The sequence below is a fragment of the Sinocyclocheilus rhinocerous genome, unplaced genomic scaffold (genome assembly GCF_001515625.1).
Source record: "Sinocyclocheilus rhinocerous isolate Xijiao unplaced genomic scaffold, SAMN03320098_v1.1 scaffold751, whole genome shotgun sequence".
Classification (NCBI taxonomy): Eukaryota; Metazoa; Chordata; class Actinopteri; order Cypriniformes; family Cyprinidae; genus Sinocyclocheilus; species Sinocyclocheilus rhinocerous.
In genome coordinates, this window is record NW_015657293.1 from 90,486 (window position 1) to 112,024 (window position 21,539).

General features: G+C 37.6%; 3 protein-coding genes across 4 annotated transcripts in view; 1 reads left to right on the forward strand and 2 right to left on the reverse strand.

Moving 5' to 3' along the window:
* The window catches only part of LOC107720868 (cyclin-I-like), an 8,001-nt gene extending 864 nt beyond the window's left edge, over positions 1 to 7,137 (reverse strand). Inside the window, exons 1-5 of the mRNA XM_016528697.1 lie at positions 6,869 to 7,137; positions 5,871 to 6,027; positions 4,233 to 4,367; positions 3,123 to 3,197; positions 2,213 to 2,353 (exon numbers count right to left, since the gene is read on the reverse strand). Of these exons, the coding sequence (XP_016384183.1) occupies positions 2,213 to 2,353; positions 3,123 to 3,197; positions 4,233 to 4,367; positions 5,871 to 5,984 (465 nt within the window). The 5' untranslated portion in view covers positions 5,985 to 6,027; positions 6,869 to 7,137. The remainder of the gene's footprint in view (positions 1 to 2,212; positions 2,354 to 3,122; positions 3,198 to 4,232; positions 4,368 to 5,870; positions 6,028 to 6,868) is intronic.
* A 911-nt stretch (positions 7,138 to 8,048) lies between these two features.
* On the forward strand, positions 8,049 to 13,170 carry LOC107720902 (cyclin-G2-like). Of its 2 annotated transcripts, XM_016528729.1 has the most exons (8): positions 8,049 to 8,524; positions 9,319 to 9,460; positions 9,657 to 9,794; positions 9,878 to 10,128; positions 10,371 to 10,449; positions 10,526 to 10,624; positions 10,940 to 11,142; positions 12,337 to 13,170. In XM_016528729.1, exons 2-8 carry the CDS (start codon positions 9,356 to 9,358, stop codon positions 12,452 to 12,454), a joined length of 993 nt encoding a protein of 330 aa, XP_016384215.1. In that variant the 5' UTR covers positions 8,049 to 8,524; positions 9,319 to 9,355; the 3' UTR covers positions 12,455 to 13,170. The 2 variants fall into 2 exon arrangements, with proteins under 2 accessions (XP_016384215.1, XP_016384214.1); XM_016528728.1 differs by having other exon boundaries at positions 8,501 to 9,460.
* LOC107720900 (TATA box-binding protein-associated factor RNA polymerase I subunit C-like) overlaps positions 11,084 to 21,539 on the reverse strand; it is a 40,940-nt gene continuing 30,484 nt past the window's right edge. The window contains exons 11-16 of the mRNA XM_016528727.1: positions 19,682 to 19,807; positions 18,294 to 18,471; positions 17,640 to 17,777; positions 15,511 to 16,628; positions 14,163 to 14,505; positions 11,084 to 11,157 (exon numbers count right to left, since the gene is read on the reverse strand). Of these exons, the coding sequence (XP_016384213.1) occupies positions 14,194 to 14,505; positions 15,511 to 16,628; positions 17,640 to 17,777; positions 18,294 to 18,471; positions 19,682 to 19,807 (1,872 nt within the window). The 3' untranslated portion in view covers positions 11,084 to 11,157; positions 14,163 to 14,193. The remainder of the gene's footprint in view (positions 11,158 to 14,162; positions 14,506 to 15,510; positions 16,629 to 17,639; positions 17,778 to 18,293; positions 18,472 to 19,681; positions 19,808 to 21,539) is intronic.

Below are 21,539 nucleotides of genomic sequence, written 5' to 3' on the forward strand. Positions count from 1 at the left end.
GTGTGTGTGTGTGCGCGTGTGTGTGTGTGTGTGAGAAATGAACCAATAAATGCAGTGTTGGTGTCACTGAAATGCAATTAGTTTTATTTTTATATTTTCCCTTTTTATTTCAATTTTTATTTATTTTGTATTTATTTTTTATTGTCATTTTAGTTTTAAACTAAACTAAAATGAGAAATTGCCTCGGCAACTTTTTTATATTTTATGTTATTTTATTCAAGTTACAAAAACAAATTTTGAATGGTTTTAATTTTAGTTTCAGTTTTGGTTAACTATAATAATCCCGTTACAACCCACAACTTTTAAAAGACTGCATATAAAAGGCGGTAATGTTCAATAAAGAGTCATTCATATTTTAAAACTGTTTCATTGTTGTTGACAGTGTTAGTTACTGAACCTGTAGGTTTAATGATGCATGACACTGTGAACTTTTAAAGGTCTGTATTTTTACTTTCGCTTTGAGCTCGCTGCTGGCACTGATAACTGCCTTTGCTCTGGAGAAGTGATAGACCGGGCCTCTTCTGAGTTATGATAAGAGTTAAAGAGCCTACAGAAAAACAAACATGCGAGACAGATTATACACGCTACTGCGGCTTCAACGTATAGTCACTCTGAGCAGATGAAAAGAGCCTCTGGAAGGAGGAATAATGAGATAACTGGATCGTCACAAAACATGACTGACAGACGCTGAGACCTAAAGAAAAAGTTAGAGCGACCACAGATCAATGTGATCTTCCTGAACTATTTTTATTAGGGATGCACCGATACCACTTTTTCCAGTACTCGCCCGATACCGATAGATCTGAAAGAGAGGAAACCGAAAGAAAATGATGATGATATACACTACCGTTCAAAGGTTTGGGGTCAGACAGTCTTTTATTCAGCAAGGATGCATTAAATTGATCAAAAGCGGCAGTAAAGACATTCATAATGTTACAAAACATTTCTATTTCAAATAAATGCTTCTCTTTTGAACTTTTTCTATTCATCAAATAATCCTGAAACAAATGTATCGGTGGTCCACAAAAAATACGAAGCAGCAGAACTGTTTTCAACATGGATAATAATCAGAAATGTTCCTTGAGCAGTAGATCAGCATATCAGAATGATTTCTGAAGGATCATGTGACACTGAAGACTGGAGTAATGATGCTGAAAATTCTGCTTTGATCACAGGAATAAATTACATTTTACAATATATTTAAATAGAAGTCTTATTTTAAATGGTAATAATGTATATGGTGACAATGCACAGGTTTGAAGTTAACATTAGTTAACAACTTTACCTAACAAAAACTAACATATACATTATCTTTTTTTGAGAGCGTTTGTTTCCACTATTCCAGAAAGACGTTTTCTGTCAGATGTTAAATAGATCTTTAAAAAATGTCTTTAAGATGATTGATTTAGACTTACTGGAAAACATTTTCTGTATAAAAAACAGTTTTACATACAAAGAGCTTTTAAAGGGGTCCTATTATGCTCTTTTACAAAGTCTTGATTTTGTTTTGGGGGTGTACTAGAACATGCTCTCATGCTTGGTGGTTCGAAAAACGCATTATTTTTCACATAATTTACATTATTAAAATACCTGATGAAGGTCTACCTTCCGAAAAACAAAATGTGTTGTGATTGGTTAGCTGTCCCAGTGCGTTGTGATTGGCGAACAGCTTAGACGGCGTTTCAGTACTGCCACGCCCCTTGCTCCCAAACAAAACAGCGTTTCAGGCGGTCGTGCACCGGACGAGAAGCACAGCGTCGCGCCACGTCTTTATAATTCAAATACTTTATTTTCTATGAGTATAGGCACACCGGCGGCACCGTTCGGCGTCTGTCTGCGGCGCCCAGCTACGTCGTGTTGTACTTGTAAGAATTGATCTAGACATGCCGAAAATTTTACGCTACAGCACAGCAGCTCTTCTTCCCCTTTGGAGTGGACTTTGAGATTTGTAACTTTCTAGATCTTTTTTATGCCCAAACATACACACTACACACTGACTAAAATTAAAAAAGTGAAAAAGCATAATAGGACCCCTTTAACACTTATTTTAATAATCTTCGAGATGTATGCGTGCTATCTGTGGACAAACTTAGCCAAACCTCCATTCAATTACAGGTACTGTCAGAGAGAACTGGACATGTGAAAGGAGAGTTCAGCGTCTGTATGTAGAGCTGCAAAGTTTGCATATGTGTTTGAGAGGAAGTGCACTCACGATGTAAAGGAAGTCCAGTGCGGTGGTGGAGTGCAGGTCCCAGTTCAGCTTATCCAGAACAATCCTCTCCATCCGCAAGATCTCCGACGGAGAACAGCCACATTTGCTGCTGGACGCCAGCTCTCTCAGAGACGGGATACGCTGCAAAACACATTATATTAGCTATTTATGTAAGGTTGGATCTATAAGTAGGTCCAGCTTTATCTGTACATATACAGTATACATGTATTGAGTTATATATACTATATAGCAAATCTCTACTTGATTGCTTGTATCGTCACAAAATGTGAACTATATTATTGCATAATAATCACTCTGAAACAATGTGTACTGTGAAAAGCATTATACACATGGATTTGACTTGACATTAAAAGGTTATGCAGACAGAAACATCCACAAAAATAAAAAACGAATCTAATCTGAAACCTAATAGTTAAATAATGGCAAAACTTAGGAACTAAATTATAGTAACTGCTTAACTATGTTTAAGCCACATCATGTGGTCAGATCTAGCCAGAAATAACTTTAAAGGGCTGCCAGGAAATAATCGGATTAAAAATCAGTCCAACTTTGGCGTTTTAAGTAGAAGCCAGAAGTACAGAAATCTCAGTCGTTATATTTCTACAGATCATTTCTCACTTCATGAAGCAGCTGAAGGCAATGGTTGTCATCCTTCAGCCTCAGTAAAGGACGCTTTTACTGAAGGCTCATCAAACTGGGGCTGATTTTAGACTCGAGACGTCAGAGATGTTCCATCCAGGATCACCGTTTCCCACAGCAAAATTTAACTTATGCTGCATAAATAAAGCCACAGAGACCCGCGACGACCGATGCTGACCATGAATCTACTCTGTTGCTTCTTAGAATAACAGACATTGTACATTATACAGCATATTAATACTGCATTCACCTCATTTTCCTCACTGGTCTTAACAGCCAGGAAGAAACAAGAGATGGCGATACAGCGCAGGTACTTCGGACGGGCCTGAAAAAGAGACAGAGAGAGTGATCAATAACGGTACTGCAGTACTGCATCTCGTGCACTTTTATGCCACAACAGCAAATGGCAAATGTTTCTCACACACACATGCATTTCCTGTGTTAATTTCCTGTTCATTTAAATGCCAAGGCACAATAACTAATCAGATCTGCAATGACTGACACGTACTTGCATTTAAAAATACATCAAGTGCAGTTTCAGTTTCTCTAAATATAAATAAATAAATAAATACAATTTTAGAATTGTCCCTGTAACCCTTTTGATGTGCTAAAAGAACATGGCAAAGAGCAAAAAACATCCAATGTTGTATAATAAAACAGCTCAGCTAAATAGTGACCTAACTTTCTGTAACGCTTACCATTACATAACAGTCAAAGTTCTATAATAGAGCAAAATAATGCTCAATTCACACAAACGTTCACTGCATCTCAAAAGCACTTATGCTAATTATACAAAAAATAATAACTTTAATTATTATGCAACATGCATAAATTTAAATGCATAACATGCATACATTTAAATGCATAAATTACAATGCATAACATGTGCAAACTTGAATGCATAAATTATAATGCATAATATCCACAATTTAAATGCATGAATTATAATGCATAAATTACGATGCATAACATGCACAAACATATAAATGCATAAATAGTATACTGAATAACCTCCACAAACTTAAATGCAGACATTATAATGCATAAAATCCTAAATATAAATGCATACATTTATAACCTTATATAAAATTACATCATATACAATTTATCATGCCATGTATAAGCTGAACTAGTACACAGGCTTGAACAGAGGTGAAACACAGAAAAGGAGGAGAGAGTATTATTATAATTGTTTTTAAAAATAGGTGTTATTATGTGAAGTACCTATCATGGGCTGCAATTAAGCCAGCCAACACACGGCTAAAAGCTGTTATGGACAGCTGGATAATGGAAAACGCCATAAGCCCACAATCATTGACTGGGGCAGAAGACCTTGACCGGTCAGACGTTTTTAAACTACCTTAACGGCAGAGAGGAAGCGATCCAGGATGCCGATGGCCAGGCAGAGGGTCTCTGGACAGAGCTTCAGCTGGGAATGAACATCCCTCAACCACCGGACGGCCTCATCACGCTTTTCAGGGGAAATATCTGTATCCTGAAGAAGAAACAATGCATTTAATTAGATACATAACATACAGGTTTGCATATGCACTAATCTAAACTGGAATTACCCAAATCGAACCCCTTATTATTGTCTATTCGATCAGACTCAGATGCACAGACATTTATTAATAATAATAATGCATTTTATCATTAACTACTACCCCAAATTAAACCATATTATTTTACTTCTACTTTTTTTTCCATTGTCATTTAGTACAACATGATATACTAAACTTACTAAAACTAAAATAAAATTAACAAAAATTACAGAATATTTAAAAATGAAAACTAATAAAAATGACAAATACACCAAAAATTTATAAAACTTTAACTAAAATTAAATTGAAACATGAAATATAAAAATAAAAATCAAATTAATAAAAAAAATTTAAAACGAATTTACACAAAACTATAACAGTATCTCAAATATACTAAAATAGCATTGATGACCTACAATAAAACGGCTCGGTTCCCGTCAGGATAGACTTGGATAGCAGACCTCTGACACGGTTTCACATATGTGTGTGTTACAAACACAACTGCACCATAAATAGTCATAATACACAGACAACTACATCTAGAGATAACACAGCATCATAAAATTGTACTAATCCCAGTGTCTCACTGTTTACCAAATTAAAGGGTTAGTTCACCCAAAAATGAAAATTGGCTTGTGTTTTACTCACCCTCGAAGCATCCTAGGTGTATATACATGACTTTCTTCTTTCAGACGAATCCAGTTGGAGTTATATTAAAAATTGTCCTGGCTATTCCAAGCTCTATCATTGCAGTCAGCGGGTGTTGCAGTTGAACAGTCCTCAAGTCCTCAAATAAAGCGCGCGCATTCATAATAAAACGTGCTTCGCACAGCTCCAGGGGGTGAATAAAGGCCTTCTGTAGTGAATCCATGCATTTTTGAAAGAAAAATATCCATATTTCAAACGTAATAAACACTTTTATATCACTTCCGCTGACTGTCATACACGGAAGCCGTTCCGGCGGATGACGTAGCACGTCGGCGTTGCGTGACTAGTGACGAACGCGGAGATGCAACAAAACAAAACGCCGGTCACGAATTAGAAGTACAAACCGAAGATTTGCAAAGACAAATGTCGGAGGATTTCGATATAAGCCAAGAGGAGACTTAAAGTAAGGAAACTTTGCTTCCTTTGCTCCTGTTAACAAACTCGTGAGACTAGCATATCTCAGAGGCGCGCGCGCTGCACATACGTCATACACCTTCCGCCGGAACACCTTCCGTCTACGCTTCCGCATTTGACAGATAACGGAAGTGAGAGAAAAGTGTTTATTACGTTTGAAATATGGATATTTTTCTTACATTTAAAGCACGTAATAATGATGACAGTATATTGCAACATAACTATTCATATATGCACAATGGACTTACACAGAAACTACCTTAATTTATCTGCATAGCTATCTGTCTCCCACAATGTAAACCAAACAAACCAGAGCTATCAGCTGACAGACTCACCTGGTTGGTAGGTTTCTTTGGCACGTAAGCCTTCCATAGTTTGGCTTCCCTAGAAACTGCCTTCTCTAGAAGAGATGACAGCTTCCGGCTTTCCAGGGGCAGGGTGAACTTCATCACGAACCCTGGAAAAGCCTACCTCCCCACTGGATGCAGCTACCTGAGCGCAGAACACACGGAACATCTCAAAATAGATCAAATATAGTGTCATACATCACAAGGGATGTCTGAGCTGCCTTGGGAATTTGATTTATTAAGTCTATTTTTCATCACAGTTCTTTATTTTTTCTTGGTTAAATAAATAAGTAAACCGTTAAATAATTATGTTGTCCAACCTGCTTTAAAAATATATATCATATATGTACTAACTACAACATACATAAAATATGTATTATATATAATTTAACTTAAATATAACTATATATATATTTATAATAGTAAAAACAGTAATGATATAATATAAATACAAATATTATTGTATTATATGATACATTGACATTCCTATCGATACTGGTTATGATTCAAATATAATAATCATTTTAATTTCATTATTTTAATTCAACAAACTCAAATCAAAAATACTTTAAAAAAATATATATATATTGATAAATCACCTCTCATCTGATTATCACGATTTCACCTGTTACTTTAAGAATGAGAACTGATTCATCATCCTATTCATGCTATAGATGCAATATGGTGTATAAAAGAATAACACCAATATTGTTTAGTGTAAACAATGACATTAAACACTAAACCCCACATCACCATCTTAATATGAAATGTTGATAGTGTTGACGCGGTTTACATTTGGTAACTTACGTGTTAGCAGACTAGCTACACAGCAACAGATCAATATACACGCAATCTCACACACCTAGCTACACCGAAAAGACAAAAATAGTATTGTATGTGTATATTCATGTCCAGTGTCGCTGGTTTAATGAGGCTAAATGGTTAAATATGTCCATAAAAGCTCTTAGAAATGGTTAGATTCTTACCTCCCCTGCAAGGTTGTGGGAAACGCAGATCATCCGGTCCATTAAACTGAGGTAAAATAAAGCAGCAGATCGGATTCCGTCATCTTTTTAAGCGTCCAGCTTCGCCTCCATGTTTGCCGTGAAATTTGATGGGAGTTTTAAAAACTAAAAGGGATCCTTCCAAACTGATGTTAAAAATAAAATGAACGGAATATAGACACGAACGTCTACTTCCGAGGACGAGACCGAGAAGTGAAGAACCACCTTCCGCCGACCTCCTCACCGCACACAGACAGCTACACAGAGAACCTTTTCTTATGAATTAAAAAAGATCAAGAAAATTTTTAAACGGTTAAAAATGCTAGAAAGTACATTTAAATGTAGATCTAGTCGGAGGTTTCATTTTCAACTGATTTTTTTGTGAATTCGGTAACTGTCATAACGGAACTACTTAACCTGTCGAATGGATTTTGGAGTGTAGCTCGTACTGTAGTAGAGGAACTACTTTCAAATGCAATCCTATTCAGGGTCTCTAGATGACACAGAAATACATAAAACATCGTACAAAAGAGATATTAAAAGGATTAATATAAAGTAGATAAGGATTATTAATTATCTAACGTTACTTATGGTTTTAGTACTATTAGCCTAATTTCTATATACTGCTTTTATGTCTCATGTGTCTGTAATCCTTGGTGCAAGACGTTCTTGTACTGTGTTTTGTGTGTCTGTTGTATTGGACTGTGAAGTTAAGTGTATTTGTGGTAGTCCTATATGTTTTTGCGGGGCCGAAGATGAATTTCCACATGTGTGGACAATAAAGATTTCTAATCGAATTAAATGTCTGAATAAATAAATTATAATACTTTTAACATCTAGATATTTTTCCTTCGCGGATATTAAGCTTTAGAAAGAAAGCTTAAAAAGTTTAAACATAAATTCCGATATTTTCTTCGATGTGATCTCTTGACCTAAAAGAATATTCTCGCCTCTCTCACGTCAGGTTAATATAACAACCGAATCAGACTTCACTACATATCAGATCTGTTATAATATTCAGCTAAAACGTCGACAACACATGTATCATTTAATGAATATCGAAAATAAAAATAATGGTGTAAAAGAGGAAAACACAAACTGTTATCAAGAAATCAGCATCTGAGAAAAGAATGCATTTGTACTATATTTTCTACCCCCTGGCAACCCTGTCACAACAAAACCCAGCAACAACCATTCACAGAGAAGGGCGGGCTATCGGTTCGCTAACCAATCGTCGACGTCTACATGAAAACCAGCAGCCAATGAGCGCTGAGAATTTTGGGCGGACTATTTGAACGCTGCATCTTCGAGCGATCCTATTGGTCCGTAAGACTGTCAATATCTTACAACACAGAACGCTTTAAAACTATGCTTGTATGTTTTAATAGCCGAAATATTTTAAAACAGATATGACATAACGATAAGATATGATAAAATACACTTAACTAAATATAGAAATGATAACAGCAGCCGTTCTAAAACGCATAAAACTATCTAAACAGAGCGACTTACGTTTCCTACGTGACAGGCCCAGGGGGAGGAGCTACATTCAACATCAACAAAAGGAAAGAGAAGCAGCGAAAACAAGACGAAAGATTCTCGGATACACAAACACAATATGCCCTTTTAACATCCCTGGTAATGTACCTTTATTAACCTTCTATAAAATATTTGTTTCCTTTTAAATCGTCTATGTAGATGAATTGTCACAGTTTAAATGTTATGGTCGTATTTCTTTTTTTTCTCCTGAAAATGGGCTTGATCTTTGGCTATGCTTGTATTTATGGACTAACGTTAGAATTTGACGAAGTAATCTGTATGTTTCCTTTCGACTTTAATGGCATTTTATGCCATTTTATCGATCATTTGTGTATGTCACTAATGCAAATTATAGATTTATTTTACTGGAATGACCGAATCCCTTGTTATTTTTGGTCGTCTTTAATATTTACTTTCTAAGCCAGTAACGTTACATTTGCAATTTGAAATCAATTTCCGTATAAATTTGAGTCGAGCCGATAGATCAGTTTAACGTTTCAGCTCCCGATTTATTATACTGTAATATACAAATACGTCGTATATAATTTAATGTCGAAAACAAACTGTACAGAAGATTTAAACCCCTCCCCCTCCAGTCGAGGTATTTTCCAGCTGAAGAATCAACTGGACTCCACTGGATGACATTCACTTTCGATCCAGTTTTAACCTCGTTATTTAGCTCAAAGCGATTTAAAAAGGACGATTTCACATTTATTTGTCCATCTCAGTCGGAATGGGTCGGGCTTATTTGTTTGGATGTCCTGTAGGAAGGCGTTAACCAGCGAAACCCGACACCGAGGCTCAGCTGAGCGGAGGGGGCTGGGCAAAGCCTTGACCCACTGCCCTGGGTGAACGGAATTTACTTAACTTTGCTTTTCTATGCCCTTTTAAAGGTGTTTTGACGACTTGAAACACAAATAAAGTGAAAATATGGAGGCATTCAGACTGATGAAGGAACTGAAGAGCAATCTGGACCAGGAGGTTCAGTATCTGCCGAAGGAAACCGGACTCAGTTTGATTGAATCCACACAAGAGGTAAACTAGTTTTACAAACTCCTGTGAAAATGCATTTACAAACTTCATTTGAAAACATAAATAACAGTTATGGGAATTTGCACTGTATTTCTGTACATTGCATACTGTAAAAATACTTTTTGTGATGTAACGTTGCATGCAAAACAATCTTTTACTCTTAAGGCATCTGTTACTTAATTTCTCCTCTTCCACTCAGAACGGTAATGGAGTTTCAGCCAAATGTCGAGATGCTCGAGTGGAAGATCTCTGGAGCTTGACCAGTTTCTTCGGTTACAGCACTCAGACCTTTGTACTAGCCGTTAACCTGCTGGACAGGTTTATAGCTATGATGAAGGTAACCAGTTAGTTATAGGTCAATCCATCTGATTAACAAGTATTAAAACGTGTTATGACTGATCGCTTTTGTGTTGCCTAAAGGTTCAGCCCAGGTATCTGGCCTGCATCAGCATCGGTTGCCTTCATATCGCCGTCCGAGTGACCGAAGAGGAGTGCAATGTTTCGTCCAGCCATGAGCTCATTCGCATCAGCCAGTGCAAGTTCACCGTCTCAGACCTCAGCCGAATGGAAAAGATCATTTCAGAGAAGCTCAACTTCCAGTTAAAAGCCATCACAGCCTTAACCTTCCTGCATTTGTACCACGCCATTGCACTTTCGCACACGTCCAACAGGTAAGAATGGCTGGCATTATCAAACTTCAGACTCTGAGCCAGATAAACTCTATTAACATGCAGGCTCGACAATGGAAACTTTGACTTGTAAAGGTTGAGAAACAGAGCTGGCAAGTGCACTTTGCTGTATATGGGTCACAGTGACGGCAGAAACTAGGAGATTATCTTCTGACTAGACTTGTTAAATAACAGCTTGGCTAACAAAATCTCTCTAATGCACCAATTCTTTTTCTCCTTTTCAGAAAAGACGTCCTGAATCTTGACAAACTTGAAGCCCAGCTGAAAGCCTGCCTATGCAGAATTGTTTTCTCCAAAGCAAAAGTAAGAACAACTTAAACAGTGATTCTTGAAGCAAGTTGCATAGAAGTTTGCATTCTGATGAACTCTCTTTTTTTAGCCTTCGGTGCTCGCTTTGTCGCTCTTGATGCTTGAGATCGAGGCCTTACAGTCTGCGGACCTGCTAGAAATCGCCCAGCGCATACAAACACACTTGAAGGTAAAAATTCATGTGTCAACTTTTTTAAACACCCTGAGCATCAATAAAAACTTTTTAAAAGTGAAGAAATTAAGTTAAATGTCACAGGCTGCTCTGTTTGGTTCAAAGTCAAGAAGTTTAATCAGACAATTTGTAGACAAAAATATACCTTTCGTTTCAGCAGCACTTAAAGATCTATGGAGTAGGAAGAATCCAAAGCTCTTAACCCAGTCCTGTTGCCAGCAGGCTATTGGTTTACTCCTGTCCAAAATGAGGCTGGCTCTCTGCCCTGTCCTTATGTAAGTTGGTGTCTAATGCAGCCGTGTCTGTTTGCAGATCTCCAAGGCTGACCTAGCGCGCTGGCGAGGTCTGGTAGGTCAATGTATGAGGGAATACTCCTCTCCAGAATGTGCCAAACCTGATCACAAGAAACTGGTGTGGATCGTCTCGCGGAGGACGGCGCAGAACCTGCACAGCAGCTACCGCAGCGTCCCCGAGCTTCCAACCATCCCGGAGGGCGCGTGGGACGAGAGCGAGAGGTAAACACAGCTCACCTGAGGAAAAACACAGGCGTTAGGATGACACACTCGTACTAAACAGTCAATAGAGGCAGAACAGAAAGGAATATTCGGGGTTAACCGCATAAAAATGGTTTTGGTCAAGCTTTGATTACCACAGAAAATCATTTAGACTCGTCATTCAGTTTGTGAAAACAAGCAAAAATCAGTTATGTTTGCAGTGGATGTCTAAGAGGCAAATGCACTAGTCAAAATGAAACTAAATTTAAAGCTATTCAAATTTGTTTTTTGGTAATTGGAATAATGTTAAATATAAGATGACAATAAATTGAAAAAAAATGAAAAACTTCTTAGTTGCAAATGCGATATTTCTTTCTGAACGCCCACCCAGTGTTGCACTATCAGGTGTCCTTACAGTGTTACTTGATAACTACGAATAGTTAGTCACGTCCTAGCAACCAACCCAAGAGTGTTTTTCTCGCAAGGAGCAATAAGTCATTCCTGAGGCTCACCAACACAGCTGATTACAAGCTGAAAATCCAGACAGGACATACTGTTTTGAGATGGCTAATGGCTTAAATATGCATACACGCCAAACTAGGTGCAGCAGTGGAATGTGGGTAGTGAATAATGACTATTTACAAACAGGTCACAGGTTGTGCTACATCACCTGTGAGTAAGAGAAGGGCATGCAAGGTGGGGTCAGTTTGACAAAGTAAAAAACAAGATCTGACATTTGACCGCCCCCCCCCTATTACGACTGTAGTCGTAATGAGTAATATTCCAGGTGAACCGCATACATGATTTCAGTCAAGCTTCATTACCACAGATAATAATTTAGACTTTAGTTTGTGCTGGGCTGCATGATAAATCGCATGTGATTGTCATGCGCATCTCGTCAGTAAAGCCGGTTCTGTGATTTACCGTACAGAGCCGTTGTTCACCGACAAGCTGCGCAAAACCACGATCATATTTTGCACCGCTTGTCGGTGAACAACGGCTCTGTGTAGTTAATGCTGCTCCATGTGAAAGCCCGCAGGTGATGGAGATTTACCGCTGATTACAGAATGGCTTTACTGACAATATGCACGTTAAATATCGCATGCGATTTATCGTGCAGCCCTAACTAAATACAATATTCTTTTATGAATTTGTGTCAAATAATTAAATAAATGAGAGCGCATCTGACTGTTGTTGTTGTTTTTTTTACGACAGTGAGGATTCAAGCGAAGACCTGAGCTCCGGGGAAGAGAGTCTGAGCAGCTCACTGGGCAGCGACGCCGAGGGACCCTACTTCCCCCCGAACTTCCGCTCCCGTGCCCGCAGACAGTAATACGCTCTAAACCACTTGCCAAGGAGCACAACCACCAATGGAGATGTGGCTTCCTTGTCATCTTCCAAGATGATGTCACAGACCTCTCCTGGCTGGAAACCTAAAGCTATAAAGCGAGGTGCCATTGTGCCTGAGTTCGACGACACCACCGAGTCCAAAATATCAGAATTGTATTTTAAAACTCTTATTTTATGGCTTTACACAAAGCCAGTCCAAATACTGTAAACATCTCTCTTGATTACTCGTGTTAAGCTAAAAGTGAAATAATTCAGCACTGCAAAACACTGGCAGCTAAAAACTTTAAAAAAAAAAAAAAGAAAAAAAAAAAAAAGATGTAGCCGTAGCATATATATAGTAGTTGCATGTTCGGATTTGTCAACATTCCAGGCGACTCAATATGACATATCCAAGGTACACTAGACTGTTAGAGAACAACTTGAGACTTGTACTTTGGTGCTTTGCACAGTTTTGTAATATGATTGTAAGCGTGTGACAGCGGGAAAGCTGCGTGCCTGCAGAACTGCCGCCTCTCTGAGGTCAAACAGTCAAGAGATTTACTGTTGTGCGCATGGTGTTCGCAGAAAAACAGTGGATTGTTTATTTTTCGTGTGTGTATGTGCGTGTGATGTTGTTAACCTACTTGCCAACTTAGTATAAGTTTCACTTTAGCCGATGTATGAAGACAAATACTGTACGTTGAAAATGTGCAACAAAAAAGCCTAAAAAACCTTATTCAATATAAAAAAATTTACATTTGTATAATGTAAAAAAAAAAATGCATATACGTTCTGTATAGCATCTTGTAGATATTAACTTATTTATTGTTATTTTTGTCATGGTAATATAAAAAAAAAAAGTTCACAATTAAAAAAGCTATTTTGAAATTCACTCAGTCTCCTGTTTTGCTTAGTCTGGTTTTCCTGAATCAGTTCTGTGCTCCTATGAGCCTCAACTATCCCACACACATAGAAAATGGCCAACAGACAGCAGATGTTGTAAATCGCCTCAGTGCCGCAGGATATTTTACACAGCAACAGTAAGACAAAGCAGCGGCTTCATCACGCAAGAGCCTTCGTCAACAACAACGTCATGATGTTATCAGCTGATTTACACACTTACAAACAACCAGTGCATGATGCAACTCTGCCCAGTGTGATGCGATTTCAGTTTCCCCAAAAACAGGAACTCGTTCTTATGAGAAACCAACAACCAGTGCATGTCTAGTCAGTCAAAGGCTGGAAACAATCTTTCTGTTCCCTTGTAGGAACAGGTGGGCAACATGCCATAAAAATACCAGAGGATCAGTTTCATTACACACAATGCACTACATACTGATGAAATTTTGAATGAGAACACTAGAAAAACCACACAGCAAGCATTTGAAGATTTTTTTGAAAGTCAAAGTAATAAACTTAAAATAACAATCGAGATATTCATAATGCCTCGGTTTTCCTCTATAGCCATTATACAAGTTATGTAAACGCATACATCAAGTGAGAAAAGCAAGCGGACATCAACTATGCTAAAGACCACAAGCACGCTCTAATTGGTTCAAACAGTAAGCATTTGTTATTCATTACAAACGCACAAATATTTGTGCAGTTCCTCACACACTCTCACTACTGGCTCGAGTTTCTCGCTCAAACACATCCCGCGCCTCTGTACAGTACCCAAACATTTGACACCACACAAAAACTAGGTCACTTGCCTTGCAGCATTTCTTGTTCGGAGGCGGATCTTTAGAAGCCCATCCGAGACTTCTTCTTTGGCTGGGAGGCCTGAGAGAGGCTTCTGAATTGGGGAACTCTCTGGGAATGCAAGGAACGATGAGATGAAGGAGTCGGAGAAGAAAGGCGAACCCGAGGTGAAGAATATTCACCATCCGGTGCGGAGTCCTGAGTCGATATTTGGGACGTGGGAAGGGAACTAAGGTAAAACTCCTTGAGCTTTTTCGATTGGACAGTTGTTGGCCGTGTGGAGGGGAGCGAAGCAGGAGGGCCCAAATCCATCCCTGCTGCAACACTAGGGGTTCTAGAGGTCGGTCGTTCAACCTGAAAGTAAAGATGAACAATGTATCAAAAGTACTGTTTAAAAAAATTGCAATCATCTGCTGCGAGTACACATATGATATTATAAATACAGTATTTTGTTTATACGTCAAGATGAAATAAGCAAAAACATCACACAAAAAGTCACACACAGGCATGTTTTTGCTTATTCATGAAAATGGCACAAAATATGATCCAGATTAAACAAGCTCAAAAACTAAGTAAACACGGTCCAAAAACTTGAAATTTTATGATGTTTTGACACATTTTGGTGTAGATCATTGTATGTTTCTGTTATTCCACTGTTTTGCGATCCGTTAAAACGATTTATCAGGATAACCATAAATACTCAAAAGTTAAAGGGGGTTGGTAAGACAAAAGAAGTCTCTTTTGTTCACCAAGGCTGCATTTATTTGATCAAAAATGCATTAAAAACAGTAATATTGTGAAATATTATTACCATTTTAAATAATCATTTTCTATATTAATATATTGTAAAATGTAATTTATTCCTGTGATGCAAAGCTGAATTTTCAGCATCATTACTCCAGTCTTCAGTGTCACATGATCCTTCAGAAATCATTCTAATATGCTGATTTGCTGCTCAACAAACATTTCTGTTTATCAATGTTGAAAACAGTTGTGCGGCCTTTCATTTATTTCTAAATAAAAAATATCTGTAACACTATAAAAGTCCTTACTGACACATTTGATTATCTTAATGCATTCTTGTTGAATAAAAGTATTAATTACTTTAAAAATAAAAATCTTACTGACCCTAAATTTAACAAATGGACACGATACAATTTATGCTAGTTTAATGTAATTAATTTCTCATTAAACCAGCATAAAATCTGACAGTCACCCTGATTCAAGAGAATCATTTTAATTGATCAGTTTTTATATTTTTTTTCAAAAGTCAAATGATCGGTTATAGGTATCACCACAAATAGCTATAAATGATCATTTATCAGTATCGGCTTTAAAATTCCATTAAGGAATCCTTACCTGAATGGAAGACTGAGATTTTGACGGAGATGTCAAAAGGTTTTGATCAGGCCTTGGAGGAGATTTTCTAGGAGAACTGGAAGCTTTTTCTGCAGTCGATTGTTCATTTAAAAACCGTCTCAGTATTATGGGGCTCTTTCTGTGAATCTCAGGTCTGGCTCTCCATTCCTCCATGTCCGTAGCTTGCGAGTCCGAGTTCTCCAAAGTCTCGTCATCCAAACCCAGACATTGACTCTCCACCGATGACAAACCAGAGAGACTCTCTTGGTAACTCACAGACGAGGTGAAGCTTCCAGAAAGTGAGGTGCGACTGTGAGCTTTGGCCTGCTTCGCTCTCCGACGCTTTCGACGGAGAGCCGCGATTTTCTTGTCCTGGTTCAAACCCAGCTTCTCCTCCCACCAGTATGTCCACTGTCCCTCCCACGACGCAGTCAACCGCTGGCTCACATCGTCAGGCCAGTCATCAGCATCTACAGGATCGGGAACCGGCGTAACGTTCAGGTGAGGGAGGTAAGTGACCCCATGCAAGAGCATCTCTTTCTTCCTCATGACCTCTTGAAGGTCTTTCCTCAGTCTCATCAATTGAGCTTCCTTTGGTTTATTCAGCTTTTTGCCCGTCATGCCCTTTAAATGATCCGTTCTGATCCGCCGAAATTTATGGTGTCGCTTTTTGGTCTCAGCCTTTTTGAAAATGGGCTTAAACCATTTGTTCCAGGCAGCTTGGAGATCTGGATCCTTGCTTGGGTTGGGCGGTCTGGTGGAACAAGTTGGGTTATTCCCAATCGAATGGCTTGATGGTTCTTTCCTGATATTTTCATTTGTATCCAAAGTATTTAAGTCATCATTATCAACATTGTCAATTACTTCCAAATGACGAAGCGCCGCCTGGCGTCCCTCAGTCTCAGAGTCGCTCTGAACAGATTGGTCGTCATTGTCGGACTGCATGTTCTCGCTCTCTCCAGTTTCTACTGTAGGTTGCACACTGACAGATTGTTCTGGTGCATCGTTATTGCTTGCGGTCTGATCCGTGTGCAACTTCAGCGTTTGGTAAAAGATGTCTCCGGTTTCTGTGAGCTGGAAAATAGACAGGTAGTCCTTCTTCTGTACAGCTGTGAAACCTGAGGAAGAATGTGAAAGCAGCACATTAGTCTGATAATCACTGCACCAAATGATAGAGTAGGGCTGTTTGAATAATTGAAATAAAACCAAAATCACAAAGGCTGTGATTTAAGTTAATAGATGCACTGCAAGTTTCAGAGTGAAGCACGGCACTGTGTTGTTTTACACGCGAGCAGCTCATGATCCAGTGTTTTCAGTTTCTCAGAGCGGCTTGGTTCGCAGTCAATGCTGCTCCACAAACTCCATCTCTGAATCTGCTGTGAGTTTTGGTCACATATAATGTGCATTTGATAACACAACATATGCCAAACATCCTCTCCATACTTGTGCTGAGAAGTACCGGATGTTGTGAACAAACAAGAGGTTTGAAGGTTTTCCACCAAAATAAAAGCTTGATGGTTCAACATTAAAAAATTAAGACATATATAAATCATATGAAATTAAAATTATTTTCTTAAACTCTTTATTTTACAGTGATATTTTTAATTTTTTGTTTAATTTTTTATTAATAATTATCATAAATATTAATAAAAATATTTATTATTTAATAGTAATATTAGTATACAAAAATCACAAAATTGTTGGCCAAATTGTGCTGCCCTACAAACAAGAAGTTTTTGTTGATTTTTTTTTTTTTATTGCAATCTTGTCAGAAAAATCCCCAAATTGTGCAGACGTATAATAAAAGTTCATCTGGAACCTTTTTGCACATTTTACTGTGATCACATGACAACCCCAGCTAGAGTTAGGCGGTGTTACCATCAATTTGCTTGTGATGGAACAGGAAAGCTTAGCAATCCCACTTTACCCAATGTCTCATTCAATGCACCAGCGATTATCCTAATTTACAAACTACAGTCATATGAATTACTCTACTTCTGGTTTTGTCAGCTCTTTAATAAAGCAATAAATGCAAAATTGGTTATTTGCTTTGACTGACACAATTATTTCATAGAGTAAATACTTCATTCTAGTCAAAACTGTTGAAATGGTTGTAAAAGCATCCTGACCTGCAGCAGGCACATTCAGTCTCTTCTGAGCGAGGTGTCTCTTGTGGGGTAGCAGAAGGTTTAGGTGGCTCAGACTCTCTTTGGGACTTGAAAGCTTTTGAATGGATCCCCGAGTCTGACAGACGTGCTCTCTCCCACCTGAGAGACATAAAATTAACATGCAGTCATTTACTCAGCTATTTAGACAAATGCTTTTATCCAAAGCGACACTTATTACAGAGCAAACCATTACACCACAAGTTGTTTGGAGTTGTTTGAAGACTTTCTTATTGGCAGTTCACACATTTTTGCAATCAAAAACAGCAAGATGCAGCAAAACTTATAAAACGAAAAGAACAGTCTAAGTTTTTTGCACAAGTGCATGGCAGTCAAAGACACCTGCCCAGCTCATTTACATTACAAAATTACAAAAGCAACGCAGCAGAACCAATTTTTTAACCAATTTGACCAATACAATTCAACTTGCATACCACTATTACTTGCTTCGCATAAACAATTATCTTCCTGTACTACAGCTGGTGCACATTTCCAGGTAACATACAAACTAACAGGCTGACAATGATGCACTGCAATTTGCTTTGGATGAAAGCGTCATCTAAATACATAAAAGCACAAATTATGACGAAACTGTAGCTCATACACCAAACTCCTCACCCGTGTACTGCAGTAACATGAGTTCCTGTGACCTCTGAGCACCCAGCAGCAGTTTGCACGTTTGGCTCGGGGTCTGTGCTGGCAAATCGCAGGCAAACATCGGTGGAGACTCCATCATATGGTCCCATTTCAGCATGGGGACACTGGGAACCCGTTCATCCATGATGTAGGTGGAAAACTGCAGACAAGGAAGTGTTTTATTTCTCTTAACACTGCACAGTGAAGGCATCAGATACCAGTAACAGTATGAGTCTTTAAATAAGAAGAGTTTATCTGCAAAAACAGAAACTTCTTTTTTTTAATTTTCAAAAAATCATGTTTTTTTATTATGTTATCATGTTTTATTGTGTTAGTTAGCTGTATTTTTTATTTATGTTTTAACCTAATCAAAATAACCCAACTGCACAAAGAATAAACATGATTTTTGAAAATTGTTAGAAACGGAGTTATCTGTTTTTGCAAATGAACTCTTCATATACAAGGTTCAAAAGGTTTTTTTGATTGAAATGAATTGGAATGAATACTTATATTGAGCATGGGCACATTAAAGTGATCAAAAGAGACAGTAAAGACATTTATAATGTTACAAAAGATTCCTATTTCAAATAAAAAAATATTCTATTCATCAAAGAATCATGCATCATGGCTTCCACAAAAATATTAAGCAGCAGAACTGTTTTTAACATTGATAATAATAAAAGTTGCCTGAACATCAAATCAGCATATTAAAATAATTTCTGAAAGATCATGTGACACTGAAGACTGGAGTAATGATGCTGAAAATTCAGCTTCAATCACAGGAATAAATCACATTTTAAAATATATTCAAATACACAATAGTTATTTTAAATTGTAATAATATTTCACAATATTACTGATTTTACTGTATTTTTAAACAAATAAATGCAGCCCTGATGAGCAAAAGAGACGTTTCAAAAAACATTAAAATCTTATCAACCTTAAACCTTCAAACAGTAGTGAAAAACTAGAATACAATGGCACTTAATGTTTACTCTATTCATATACAATTGTATTTGTGTACACAAAGGTAGTTCAAAGATTACCACAGAAATACCATGGTAGTGCCAAGGTGCTTTTTGTGGTCAAGATCACAGTGATAAAATACATTCAATAAGGAAACTTTCCACACCACAGCATTAAAGATCAAATCTCTAATCATACTGATATTGATAACATTTCCTGTAAAGAATAAAAAAGGTTCAGTGTTGTGTGTGTGTTGAATCCAATGACATTTAATACAGTTCATCATTCAAGGAAGTTCTGCAGGATCGCCTGGAAAAACCACAGGGTGAGCCACCGCTGCCACTCCCTCAGGCTAGTATCTGACCCAAACCCTCAGATGTTATGTGATATGTGACGGCGTTTACCTGGGTATTAATGAGGTGGTGATGGGTGTGGCTTTTACTCAGGTATTTGGCGAGTATCACTCGCTCTCCCGACATACAAGCTGCTGTCCTTCCGATCCGGAACAACGTGTGATTACTATCAGCACTCTGCACAGAGGAAGTGACAAAGATTAATATTAAATTGAGAACCACCTAAATAAAAACACAGAGGAATAAAGAGAAGAATACAAGGGTTAAAGCAAAAAAAATATCTTTTGACTGAATTTTTCCTCAGCCAAACCCCATTCCACAGCCATACCTGTCACACACAAAGAGCAGTTTTTTCTTCTTGTAATTAGGAGCGCTTGTCCTCCTAATTTAAAAAATGTAGGAGCACCTGATCAATAATAAAAAATTCTGATCAAAAATTAGCCTTCCTAATATGAGGTGACATTTGACTCTGTGATTTCAGGGGCATTTTCTTTTAAGCTTTGTAATGGCATTTTTCAAATTTTATTAAATGCAGTGTTTCCTAGGATTTTTTTCCAGCTGTGGTGGCAGGACTATTTCTCATGGACCACGCCCCCTCCCCTCCCCTCCCCTCCCCACCCAAGAACCACGTGCACTCAGAATTTAATTTATTTTAACTAAAAGAGACAAGTAAATAGTAAATAGTAAAATAAGAACAAATAAATTAATGACAATCAATAGCACAAACAAAAACAATAACAAGATACAAATTAAATTAACAGTACTTTAATTTTTTCAGTTAGGTCTAACTAGAATCTATTCAACTGTAAAACAACACTGGTTAGTCTTCACTGTATAATGAAAGGCAGCAGGTTTATTTAGGCTGCTGTCTCTTTAAGACCTCATGCACGGATCTAATATACTGTTACACATGGCTCTACCTGTTTTTATACAGTCTATGGGCTCTGCGCTTACTTTTCTTTTTATGAGCGCTTGTCCTCCTAATTTAAAAAATTTAGGAGCATGATCAATAATCCAAAATTCTGATCAAAAATGATCCTTCCTAATACGAGGTGACATTTGACTCCTTAAAGTGACTTACAGGGGTATTTTCTTTTTACCTTTGTAATGGCATCATTTTCATCTGTCAAATTCAAAAATGTATGTTTATAAGCTTTTTAAAATGTCTATTTAAAACAATATAATAAGTAGTAGAATAAGACAAATACCAATCATATGAAATTTGTATTAAAAATTAAAGGGGTCATATGATGCTTTTTTAAAGATCATTATTTTGTGTATTTGGTGTAACAGAATATGTTGACATGCTTTAATAAAATGAAACTAAATCCGCAAGCAGGTGGCGGCAAGTCACTGATTTTATCACTGAATCATTCATTCAATTGATTCGTTCAAACTGCTGATTCATTCAGGAATGAAGCAAGTGACTGTCTTTATGAATGGGTAATCATGAATCACTGATTTACTAGATTTGTTCAAAAACACATTTTCATTGAATGAATGAAACGGCTGAGCTGTTACTATATTTGGAACGATTTTCATTGAAGAAATAGAGCAAAATCAGGCAGTACTTGTTTATTGAACTGTTGTATTAAATCAATATCACATTTGCAAACTCCCTTAAATAACTATTAAGAGTTGTCACTCTCCTTATCGCGATATGTGGGCGCACAGAAAATGAAAGTGCGCGAGTGAGTTCTCAAGACTCAAAAGCCTGTGCAAATGATACGTTCCGTCATCTGTCATCGTGTTATAAGCGCGGAACCTGCGGGAATGAGACAAAGTCCCTTTAAGGTAGAATTGTCCGCAATCCCGCGCCGAAATTCAAGTTCTGCTCTGTGTTCTCTGCTAATAGCCCGACTGTCCCGACTGTGAGCAGCATCACTATGTTGTCACTGAGAAGCTGCAG